The sequence below is a fragment of the Colletotrichum higginsianum genome, chromosome 1 (assembly GCF_001672515.1).
Source record: "Colletotrichum higginsianum IMI 349063 chromosome 1, whole genome shotgun sequence".
Lineage (NCBI taxonomy): Eukaryota > Fungi > Ascomycota > Sordariomycetes > Glomerellales > Glomerellaceae > Colletotrichum > Colletotrichum higginsianum.
In genome coordinates this window covers 1,538,308-1,549,572 of record NC_030954.1, presented here as the reverse complement: position 1 = coordinate 1,549,572, position 11,265 = coordinate 1,538,308, and the positions used below count along the sequence as shown (strand labels likewise).

Genomic DNA, 11,265 nt, shown 5'->3' with positions numbered 1-11,265 from the left:
TGCGATCAAGACATCATTCATTACCCAACGGCCCGGGAAAGGGATTTGCGGACAATGGTTAGGCAGTCGGTTTAGATAGACGCGACTTAGCAGGACGGTCTTGGCGGAATGAACTTGATGACATGCATCCTTTGACCCCCTTGATGTGTGCAAAACACCGCTATCACGCAGTGTCCCCCGAACTGAGCCCTCGAGAGAGAGCAAGGGGCAAATGTGGTAGGACCTGTTTCCGGTTTTCGTACATATATATATGCCTTGCTCGGGAAGGATGAAATTCACCTGTCCCCCATCCCCGTTACTTCTTCTGTTCTTGTCTAGTACCCCGCAACTGTCTCGTACTTTTCAATCAACTCAGCAACCTCGGCGGTTCCATGTGCCCTAGCAACATCCGCCGCTGTCCCCATAACCTTGAACGGCACTCTCGCCTTGGTCGACCTGATCGACTTATCCACCCCAAGCTCCAGCAACCACTTGACGCAATCCACCACCCCGGTTCGTGCCGCGTAGTGCAGCGCGGTGAAATCGCCCGACGCTCTCTTGTGCAAGTCTTGTCCGCAACCCAGCAAGAAGCTCGCGCAGCCTACATGGCCCCCGCCACATGCCCAGATGAACGCGTCCGTCCCCTGGGGCGTCGTGTAGGACCAATCCGCCCCGTGCTCCATGAGGAGCCTGATCATTGGTAAGGAGCCGGCCTGAGCGGCGTCCATAAGAGGTGTCGCGCTGCTGGCGCCCTTGCCGTCTACCGCGGCCCCCTTTTCGAGCAGGAGCCGGACCATGGCAAGGTCCTTGATCCACACCGCCGCGTGAAGGGGTCTTCTCCTGTCCGATGTCTGAGCATTCAAGCTGGCCTTATGCTTGACGAGAAGCTTGACCATTTCCGGCCAGCGCTTTGCCACCGCCAGGTGTAGGACGGTGGACTTGTCTTTGCCCCGAGCGTCAGGGTCGGCGCCGGCTTCGAGGAGCTTGGTCGCGATGTCTAGGTTTCGGTTCCACCCGGCCTGCCACAGAGCCGTTGGCACCGCGCCGTCTTTCGAAGTCTGCCGCGCGTTGACGTTGGCCCCGAGCTTGATCAGGACGTCGACGGCGTCCGGATGGTTGTTTCTGACGGCGAGATGGAGTGGCGTGGCGCCCTCGCAGTCTCCCTCTAACGGCAACTCGACCGACCTCGCTGCCTTGCCGACAATTTCGAGCTCTTTTGCGTTTCCGCCCATGGCGAGCTCGTGGACCGGAGTACTCCCCGACTTTGCAGCGCCGATGATGGTTGGGTCAGCCCCTCGTTCGACCAGGGCGCGAATGACTTTCAAGTCCACCTTGGGCTTCTTGCCTTTCTTGTCCATGGGATGGCACGCCATAAACAGGGGCGCCTGGCCCTGTTTGTCCAGTACGTTTGGGTCGGCTCCCCTGTCCAGCAAATACTGAACGATAAGATATGCAGAATTCTTTGCTGCCACATGCAACGCGGTCACCCCTTTGTCGTCCGAGATAGTCCAGCTTGCCCCATTGGAAAGCAGCGCCAGCGACGTCGGCGTTTGCCCCCTCCGCAGCGCTTGGTGCAGCGGAGTTTCTTGCGACACGTTCTGGACGTTGACGTCGGCGCCGTAGGCCAGAAGACGATCCAATATGGGCAGGAATCCCTCGCGAGCGGCGATGTGCACGGCTCGGTCCCCGCCATCTCCGAGAGCCAGGTTGATCGAGACGCCCTGAGACAGGATGGGCTCCAGGTCGACAAGCCGGCCGCCCCGAACAGCTGTGTAAAGGTCCTCGGCAAGTCTTGTCCCCGACTTCTTGATCTGCGTGTCCGATTTGCTCTTTTTGAGCCCCTGACCTGGCGGTTGTAGTCGATCAACTCGAGGCGTCGACTCTGAGGCTGGCTTCTGACCGGCCTCAATTAGTCCGATCAACCTTCGCAACTCTTCGTTCAGCGTGTTAGTGCTGTGCCTGTACCTCGCTCGTTAGCTTCTGATCTCGGCTTTTTCGACTCTCTTCGTCGTTGTTGTCCTCGCCATCCTCGTCGTCCGGCAAACCTACAGTTGGATTCCCGACATGACAATGGCGACCATGTCCCTTTGGTCCTTGACGTTCTGCACGGCATCTTTGAAATAGTCCTCTTTCCACAAGAACTTGGCCTTGTCCCACTTGCCCATGAGCGAGTTCTTCTTGCTCCGTAGCTTAGCGGCCTCCTTCTCCAGGTCTTCGAGCGTCTCGCGAATGCCCTGCATGCTCTTGCCAAAACACCATAGCAGAGTGTGACCAGGTTTCTGCTGGGCGCCCAGGCTGGGCCTCGTCCTTCCCCCGTGTTCCAAAGCATCCGGCGTCCGCGATAACTGGTCCTTCAGACCGATGCAAAGCGCCTTGGTCCATTCGCACTCGTCGATGATGTCCCGTACTGTCTTGGGCGCATTTTTGTACTTGTCGCAGAGGCCCTGGATTTGGTGCGCGACGACGAAAAGGTCGATTACCCCTGTTATTGTGCCGATGACATCCATCTTGGATGGTTTACGGCAAGTTCAGGCCAATCCCGAGATGAAGCTGTCATCTGCGAGTGACACGGCGGAGCATTGGAATCGTCTTGCGCCGCCTCCACTGGCTGCCTGTGTTGCAACCAATGGTGGCAATTGCTGCAGCTGACATGCATCGCTGCCACTTGCTCTCCTAAGCCAGGTATCCAGAACTACAAAGGAATGCCTCCCGTGACTAATTGCCCAATAAGCGAAGAGTTGATGTGAAGTCGTCACGCCCAACTATCACAGTATCGTAGCCATGTCTATGGGGTCGAGAGAAAAATGGCGAATATCGAATTCTACGAGCGTTCGGATTTTCAGCTTTGTAGGGCGTCCATACGTGACTGTCTCCCGGCCATGGACATGCAACTGGCTTTGAAATGGACGCCGTTGACGTGTTATCCACAGCGGGTATCGTATTTGGGTACATACAGATTGCAAAGGCGACGGCAAGGTTTGAAGAACTATTTACTTACTTTAGAGAGACGCGGAATGGGGCTGTAAGTGGTGAAAGCGACGAGAAACCAAAGAAGAGGGACAATGACGACATGGTCGGCAGGGACAGGGATGTTGGACATATGGAGAAAGTGCAAGATAATCAACCACCAACGGAGTCGTACAGGACCAAGTAAGGTATGGCGCGCGAATTCTCAGCATGTGAGAGTCCTTCGTCAAGGAACACGAAGCTGGCAGTGCCGACTGCAAAAGAAGTGCCGAGTTCATCAGAAAGTTGGAAAGTGTGTGCCATGCTTTGTCGGGTCAACGCTTGTTGCACAACCGGTATGAGATGAAGGAATGAATGGCTCGGCAGTACTAGGCTTGTGCAGCGCAGATATCGAAGCGGGATGGGAAGGTCGTCGGGGCTCTCTCACGAAATTCAGGTACGTAAGCCAGGCTTTATCGACGTGAGGTCGGCTGTCATTCGTTGCTTGCCCTCGACGAAAACTGATGATTGGCGTCCCGGATTTTCTTCAGCACATGCGTGTTTGCGTACAGAATGATCCTGTGTACTCTGAACTCTGTGTGTGTGTGTGTACTTGTAAGACAGGGGCGGGGTCGGCGGGTTGAGACTGGACAGAATGACAGTTCTCCCACGCACGCCCAGGGACCCAGGGATGAATGTACCCACGCTAACGACAACCAGCAATCGGCTGCCAGCTTGCTCTTCAGGTTTTCCAACTGGGTGGTGTTTCGATAACCTTAGTTTTTCCCTTTAGGAGAGGGGGGTTTCATTGGGGGAGGTACCTGTTGCGCTTGCGCAGAGCCAACTGATAAGTTGATGTACCTTGCACCATCACTTATCTTACCTTGCCGTATGATGTGATGAGCGGCATCTGGCTGTAAGGAACAGGTGCCTTATCTATATATAATGCCGCTGACGTACCTGTTTACTTTTGTGAATTTTGTCTTGGCTTTCTTCGTCCCATCTCGTGACTGATCATCTCAAATAAAGCTGTCGCCCCTCGTCCGTTGTTTTTTCACGGTGCGCTTTCAACACTGACCTGCCTTACATCACCCCTACCAGGCGCGCTTCACTCGACCTGAGATAACGAACACATTGACACCCACGCCGAAATCCCCATTACCCAACCACCCCCCTCTACAAAAAAAAATGACCGCCGAAGTATCGCACGGGAGAGGTGGAGCAGGAAACATGGCAGCCGACGACACCAAATACGTTGACGGCGAGGTCGTAAGGGCTGGTCCCGAGGGCTCTCACGGAACTGGCGCCTTCAGCTCTGGCCGAGGAGGTGAGACTCGACTCGCATCCCCCCCCCCTAGCATACATTTCTCCGTATCTCAGGACGCCAAGCGCAAACACCCCATCACCCACCGTGCCAAGCGGCGTCGGCGCATTCGCCCACTGAGCCTGGCCTCCACCCCCACCAGTCCCTTCACACCCACCCACCCCACGATGCACTCACCGTCCCAAGCATAAGCGTACTCTCTAAGAAGAACCACAACTGACCATCCCACGTACCACAGGAGCCGGAAACATCGCCGATGCCAAGACCCAACCCGCCCCGCGCGCCGACAAGGACCTCGTCCCCGAGGAGGCCTACCGCCCCTCGACCGAGGGCCAGGACTACCACGTCGGCCGGGGTGGCGCCGGCAACGCCGTCGAGACGGACAAGCCGGCTGCCCACAAGGACATTGACCACGAGAAGAAGGCCGCCGCCCAGGCCCGCGCCGAGGGCAACACCGGCGTCAGCGTTGCCGACAAGCTCAAGGCTAAGATCCTCGCACCCTTCCACAAGAAGTAGACTTTGGGGGGGGGGGGGGGGGGGGGGGGCTGCGACAGTGCCTTGGCGCGTTTTGAAGAGGGAAATACGACGACGGACTGCGTGTCTTCGGTACTTGCTGCCGGTCGGTTGTGCTGGATGGTTTGGAAGTTTGTTTTGTTTTGACATACCCTTCACGATATCCCCATTTCGCACAATAGTTAGTTCTCCAACACAGTGTTTGCATTTCACCGAAGGGTTGCCCTTGAAGTCTCGAAAATCGACACCGTGCCGTTACTACATGTTGTCCTGGCATGTCCTCGTTCATTATGAACTCCGGATGACTTTCATATGCATAAGACTGGTGAGATAAGTTACTGAGCCGTTGTTGATGGGCGCTGCATTTTTTTTGCACGCACTAGGGAGTACTTCAGAATTCGATCACGAGCGGCCTTGCAGCTCAGAAGCTGCCTGGTTGGAAAGCCGTCTTCAAGCAGAGACTAATGTGCGGCTTAGAGTAAGACGAAAGGGCTGCTGTAAGCTGCTGGCTACTTCCGTTCTCACTCCAACTATCTTCCTTGCTTGGAAATGTTTTAAGTCACATTTTTATTATTAAGTCAATATCTGTAAGCCTTTAACTAACCGCAAGGGTTCCCGCGCCCTGGGGTACAAAATCCAGAAAAGACACCGTGCACGAGCCTGCTTGGCCCCACTGTGTGTGGTAGCAGGGGCACTTTCACTCAACATATACTCTTTTAGTAACTGAAATGTGCATAGGCGTTGTGGCGGAGTGGTTAACGCGATAGACTCGAAATCTATTTCCTTCGGGAGCGTCTGTTCGAATCAGGCCAACGTCGTTCATTTTTGAGCTTTTCCCCCACCAGCAGGTGAAGTGTGTCACCTCCATTCGCTACTAAGATGTCTAGCCATATACCTCTTAGCTAGCATTGCATTCTTTTTGTCAGTGTACGTCGCCGTCTACCCATCATCATCGTATGCCTGGTTCTTGAACGTATTACACACACACACTCTCTACAGTAATGCCATCATGTACGAATCCCTGCTTTGATTCCCACTTGTGACCAATGCTACCTCCAACACACACGTCTAAACTGCAACAATTCGGTGGCGCCTTGACCGCCAAGCCAGACAGCCTCTCGGAATCTTCACACTTTGGCGGGATTCTCATTCCGTACAGCGCAAATATCACAAAGTCGAATTACAGGCTGATCCGTGTCGCTGCAAACGATCCTTCTGGCATGTCTCTGTATGTCCGTCTACCCCAAAACAGGCTTGGACGACTCGAGTCGTGTTCCAAGTCATCTCCAGCCGTTGCAGCAGAGAGGTCAATATCGATGAGTACTGCGAGGGCAATGCTCGTCAAAAGCTCATTGGTGCATTTCATTGGTGTATTGTATACGGTCTCGTCATGGGTAGTTTTTTTTTTTTTGGGGGGGGGGGGGGGGGGTTTGTTGCAACCATTTGATATTGGAAGGGTGAGGATCCAGCAAGCGGTAGAGATGGTCCTACGGCAGAACCTGCCGGCTGCTTTGGGAAGCCCAGTGGTGCGTGATAAAACAGGTATTCTCTCAAACAGAACACAGGATGAGGAGCAGTATGTAAAAGAGCCCAAAATATGACCCTCGACAACTTTCTACTGTAATCGTATCTCTTTATAACTCCGCTGTCCCTTACGGAGCAGAGCCTGGACAGACATGGCTCTGGATCGGCCCGTCTCTCACGGCTGTAGAGGGGACGCTGTGGATTCAATGGGTCTGGTGTGTAGACAGACCCGTCTTGACGGAACCTTAAACCGAGGCGGTGAGATTTCGCGAAACACAGACATCTCTATTCCAGTTTGCAAACGGTCTCGAGAAGTGTCAAGGACAGCGCCGTGCAGCGCTCTCGCGAATGGCAATCGCCTTGTATCTCTGTGTTGAATGGTCTGGAGATGAGGTTGATACAACGGATTCTGCGCCAGCTCTAGTCAAGTGTAACCTGTTACTAACCTGCCAGTGATCGTCGCTCAGGGTCCAACGGGTCTCGAGTTGTGGGCAGGCTGATGCAAAGAGGAACCGCAGATCGCTCGGGCATTTGCAGAATGCCCACCCCCGCAAGCCCCAGTCCGGTTCGGATCGCCATGAAACTTTGCCGCAGTGCTGTGACGAGAGAGTGTAGAGGCTGAGGCCCCGAAACCCTATTACTCGGAAGCACAACTGTTGAGTCTTGTCATCCAAGAAGGGCATCCATCCGGTCCATGCCGCTGCCTAACCACGGGAGCTGCATACAAACGAGGAATTCGCGGCTCCAAGACGGCATTGGCTGGTCTGCCAAGCGAGGCGAAAACCGGGAGATGAATTTCAACCTAGTAGCGAGACACAGCCGAGCCGAGGGTAGAGCCTTCACCGAAGTCTCTGCTTTGCAAGGTCCGCAACCGGGTGCTTTGTCGATGGTTGGGGCTCTTAATGATGCATGCGGGTGGGTTTGGAATGCTGATTCGTGATGGTCAGGGAGGGCTTGTGAGGTATGACAAGAAAACCAAGGGAACCGGGGAGGCCGCTGAAGAATTGGCCAATGCGAAGAACTTCAGCCTCTTGCGGTGTAGCAGTGTGAAGTACCTAGAGGCGTCAACCGCTATGGTGGTGAGGCGATGGTGTAGAGATGGGGAATTTGTGTGTGAATGTGTGTTAGAGAGAGAGATGCCCAATCCCAAAAGCGGATGCAGCGCATATCCATCGACGCATACCGGGCCATGGAGTATCGGACGAATGAAGAGCCCGGTTCGGCTCGCAGTGCAGGTCGTCCAACGCGCATGCTATCACGATAAATGGAGCTCATTGCCTCATAGCGCGACATGCTTCAAGCGTGGCATCGGCGCTAAGAGGTACACCGTCCCATCGGCGATGATCTATATGTATCCATGCCTGCGGTCGCAGCGCTTGCGAAGTTGGGCAGCTGTGTCTGTTACAGCGACTATGTTTTCGGGGGTGTGGTTTGGAACTCAAGAGGCGATGGGACGACAAGATGAATTGGCTGATGGTCATCGATGGTGACCCACCTACCCAAGGTATATAGTGTAAGAGAGGAGAAGGAGAGACAAGCTTAGAACGAACGGCTCGGGCGACTCGCGAGGGGGCCGCGGAGTCAGGGCAGGCAGTCTGGGCCTAAAGGCAAATACGGAGATGACATGGAGCAAGAAGCCGGGGAAGGCCATGGAGTGACGCTGTCGCCTTGGATGTCCTTGCCCGTCCTTGTCTTCCACCGGTTTCCCATCACTTTTCGGGAGGCCATATAACCAACCACGCCGGCCCACTGCTCATTCTTGAAAACCTGACGACACATTAACCCAAATTATCTCACACTCACCCTCGGTTGCTTTCGATTCTGTTTTCATCTCACATCTCCCTCCGGCCGTCTCATTCATCCGGGCACCAGAGTTTTGGCCCTATGTTGCTGTCCACGCGAATAACACGCCGCCGCCGCCGCCACCCCCACCTACACATTCGGACTGTCGCATAGGCGTCCATCATCACCCCGTCAGAACATCGCAGCACACAACCAAGTCGCCTCCTGGCCTCCTGCCTCGAGCGGGCCTATGACACGCCTGGTGTCCAGACAAACTATTTCGGCCGGACCCACTGTTGAGAGACCGGTAAGCTCTCGACGACAGCGAGCAGCAGAAACAAAGACAACGAACGATCTGGTCAGCAAGCTGCACTGCAGCATGGGCAGCTGGAAATTCGCCGAGTGGTTTGACTCAGAGGCAGTAGCGGCAGCGGCAGCAGCGGGGTTCGATACGCCCACCCAACCCACCATCGATTCTGGAACGTCCCTCTGGCGAGGTGCCTAGCACTGCGACGATCTCAGTGCTGGGTACCTTGCTCGACCTGCACATACGCCTTGTAAATCGCATACTGTCTTGCTCGTCTGAGGTGCTGAAGGTTGACGTTGACAAGTTCCTGGTTGTGTCTGCCTACACCTAAACTCAGAACAGGTCTCTGCGCGCTGCCGCTGCTGCTGCGGAGTGCACCTGCCCCAACACGCTCCAGGTGAAACAGACAGGCCTGCATCAGTACCTAGTCAGCTGTCCTACCTCAACCAGTAAAGTCACGTTTAGCTATTACCTGCCATGGTCCCCAGGCAGGAGGAACACGCTCGGCCGCCGCCTGCACCACGTCTCTGGTCGCGACTCTCAACTCTATCCAAACGTTCCTTCCGCTCCTTCACCTCCGACTTTGAGGCCGACGACGAACGGTCTGACACCGACTCGGATTACGAGAGAATGAGCGGCAGCACCAGCGACGGCTTTCCTCATGGCCAAGGCCGTTATCATGGCGAAGATACCCGCCCCACGAGCCAGAAGGAGCTCTCTGGCTGGTATGCATACGCCTTTGCCGCCGAAACCTATGTCATTTGTGGTGAGTTTCAATGCCTATTTTATCCCCAACGATGCGCATGAGCTGACTGAACCTAGCTATTGGTACGTCTCGACATTCAACCCCATGTCCGACGTTCCGTGATGTTTGTCGACACGGCCATCCACTTATGGAGCTGCCCGCCCACCTATGCAGCTCGAACCTACCCCGCCCCGAACATCTTGCGCTGACAAGACATGATGCATAGGCTCCTTCATCCCGATTCTTCTTGAGACTCTTGCACGCGAAAACGGCGTCCTGCTGTCCGATCGGTCAACCCCCTGCGGCACGAGCGATTCCAAAAACAAGGCCGATGGGCAATGTGTTGTCTATGTCCTGGGCATTGAGATCAACACGGCCAGCTTCGCCATGTACACTTTCTCCATTAGCGTTTTGCTCCAGGCGCTTTTGGTGGTGAGCATTAGCAGTGCTGCCGACCACGGCAATTCAAGAAAGAAGCTTCTGCTCACATTCGCATGGATCGGGAGCTTCTCCGTCATGGCCTACATCTTTGTCAGCAAGAGCACCTACATCCTGGGTGCTCTTTTGGCCATCGTATCCAACGTTTGTTTTGGTGCCTCCTTCGTGCTTCTCAACTCCTTCCTGCCCTTGCTGGTCCGACACCACCCCGAGGTTCTGGCGTCCGAGACTGTTCATGCGCTGGACCTAGAACATCCGGATCTGGAGCCGCAGCTCCCGGATGGGTCTCAACTGGGTGAGGATATCGCCGCCGTCAGTGATATCGATGACCAAACGTCAGCCTTGCTTGGGAGGAATGGACATGGAGGGCACCCTTTGGTTCGGAAAGCCACGCACGAGGAACTCACCTCTGTCGAACTGCAGCTGTCAACTCAGATATCCGCCAAGGGGATCGGTATCGGATACATCGCCGGCCTATTCGTGCAATGTGTCGCCATTGCCATCTTGATTGCCATGAAGAACACCACCTGGTCGCAAAGGGTCGTACTGTGCATGGCTGGCTGTTGGTGGGCGTTCTTCACGATCCCTGCTGCCATGTGGCTCCGCCCCAGGCCTGGTCCACCGATGCCTCTATCATCGGGCAAAGGGGCTCGGGCGTGGATGGCATACATCGCCAATGCATGGAAATCACTGTTCAACACCGTCAGGTTGGCTGGGCGCTTGAGAGATATTGTTCTGTACTTGATCGCGTGGTTCTTATTGAGCGACGCAATAGCAACAACATCTTCCACGGCAATCCTGTTCGCCAAAACCCAGCTGCACATGAAGCCATGGGCGTTGGGAATGATCAACGTCATTTCTACTACGGCTGGTGTCATTGGTGCGTTCAGTTGGGCATTTGTGTCTCGCAAGTTCGACTTGAAGCCCCACCAAACCATCCTCGTCTGCATCGCCCTCTTCGAACTCATACCCATCTATGGGCTGCTTGGATATTTGCCGTTTGTGCAGAGTTGGGGAGTTGTTGGATTGCAGCAGCCATGGGAGATGTACCCTCTGGCCGCGGTTTACGGTCTGGTGCTGGGAGGACTAAGCTCGTATTGCCGCAGTCTTTACGGGGAGCTCATTCCACCAGGCTCCGAAGCTGCCTTTTACGCCTTGTATGGTACGGCAATCCCTTTCCGTCAACAATTATCAACGCATCGGAAAACCATCACCCTTCAGGACGTCTCTGCTAACCGTATTCACTCTCTTAGCCATAACGGACAAGGGTTCAAGCTTTTTTGGGCCTGCCATTGTTGGCGCCATCATCAATTCATCAGGAGACATCCGGCCAGCATTTTGGTTCCTAGCAGCCCTCGTTGGTCTTCCGGCTCCTCTCATATGGAGTGTAAATGTGGAGAGGGGCAAGCGTGAGGGAGACAAACTTGCAGAGGTTATAGAAGGGTTCAGAAGTCAACAAAGAGAAGGCGGCAGTGAAACAGAAGAGAGTGACGAGCGCCCAATCCTGAGCGCATACGACGACGAGGAAGATGGTCATAATCACAATCAACCCAGGGAGTACTGAAGAGCCAGAACTTACACGATAGCATAGCATCGGCGTCAGGAGTGTTCGACTACAGCATTGTGTTGCGCAATTAGCAGAAAAGCCCCGGAGTAGAAGCAGTTGAGAACTGCACGATAAACAATAAACTTGAATTATGTCTCTTG

The 11,265-nt window shown here is 54.8% G+C and overlaps 3 protein-coding genes across 3 annotated transcripts; 2 read left to right on the top strand and 1 right to left on the bottom strand.

Moving 5' to 3' along the window:
• Positions 1-314: 314 nt before the first annotated feature.
• CH63R_00479 (Ankyrin unc44) lies at positions 315-2,486 on the bottom strand (the record flags this gene model as incomplete). The annotated part of the gene is made up of 2 exons (XM_018295454.1): positions 315-1,938; positions 2,029-2,486. 2 exons carry the CDS (start codon positions 2,484-2,486, stop codon positions 315-317), a joined length of 2,082 nt encoding a protein of 693 aa, XP_018163816.1.
• Positions 2,487-4,113: 1,627 nt separating this feature from the next.
• CH63R_00478 (uncharacterized protein) lies at positions 4,114-4,765 on the top strand (the record flags this gene model as incomplete). Its single annotated transcript, XM_018295453.1, has 2 exons — positions 4,114-4,252; positions 4,488-4,765. 2 exons carry the CDS (start codon positions 4,114-4,116, stop codon positions 4,763-4,765), a joined length of 417 nt encoding a protein of 138 aa, XP_018163815.1.
• Positions 4,766-8,852: 4,087 nt separating this feature from the next.
• CH63R_00477 (Autophagy-like protein 22) lies at positions 8,853-11,122 on the top strand (the record flags this gene model as incomplete). The annotated part of the gene is made up of 3 exons (XM_018295452.1): positions 8,853-9,141; positions 9,347-10,720; positions 10,812-11,122. 3 exons carry the CDS (start codon positions 8,853-8,855, stop codon positions 11,120-11,122), a joined length of 1,974 nt encoding a protein of 657 aa, XP_018163814.1.
• Between the last annotated feature and the right edge of the window lie 143 nt (positions 11,123-11,265).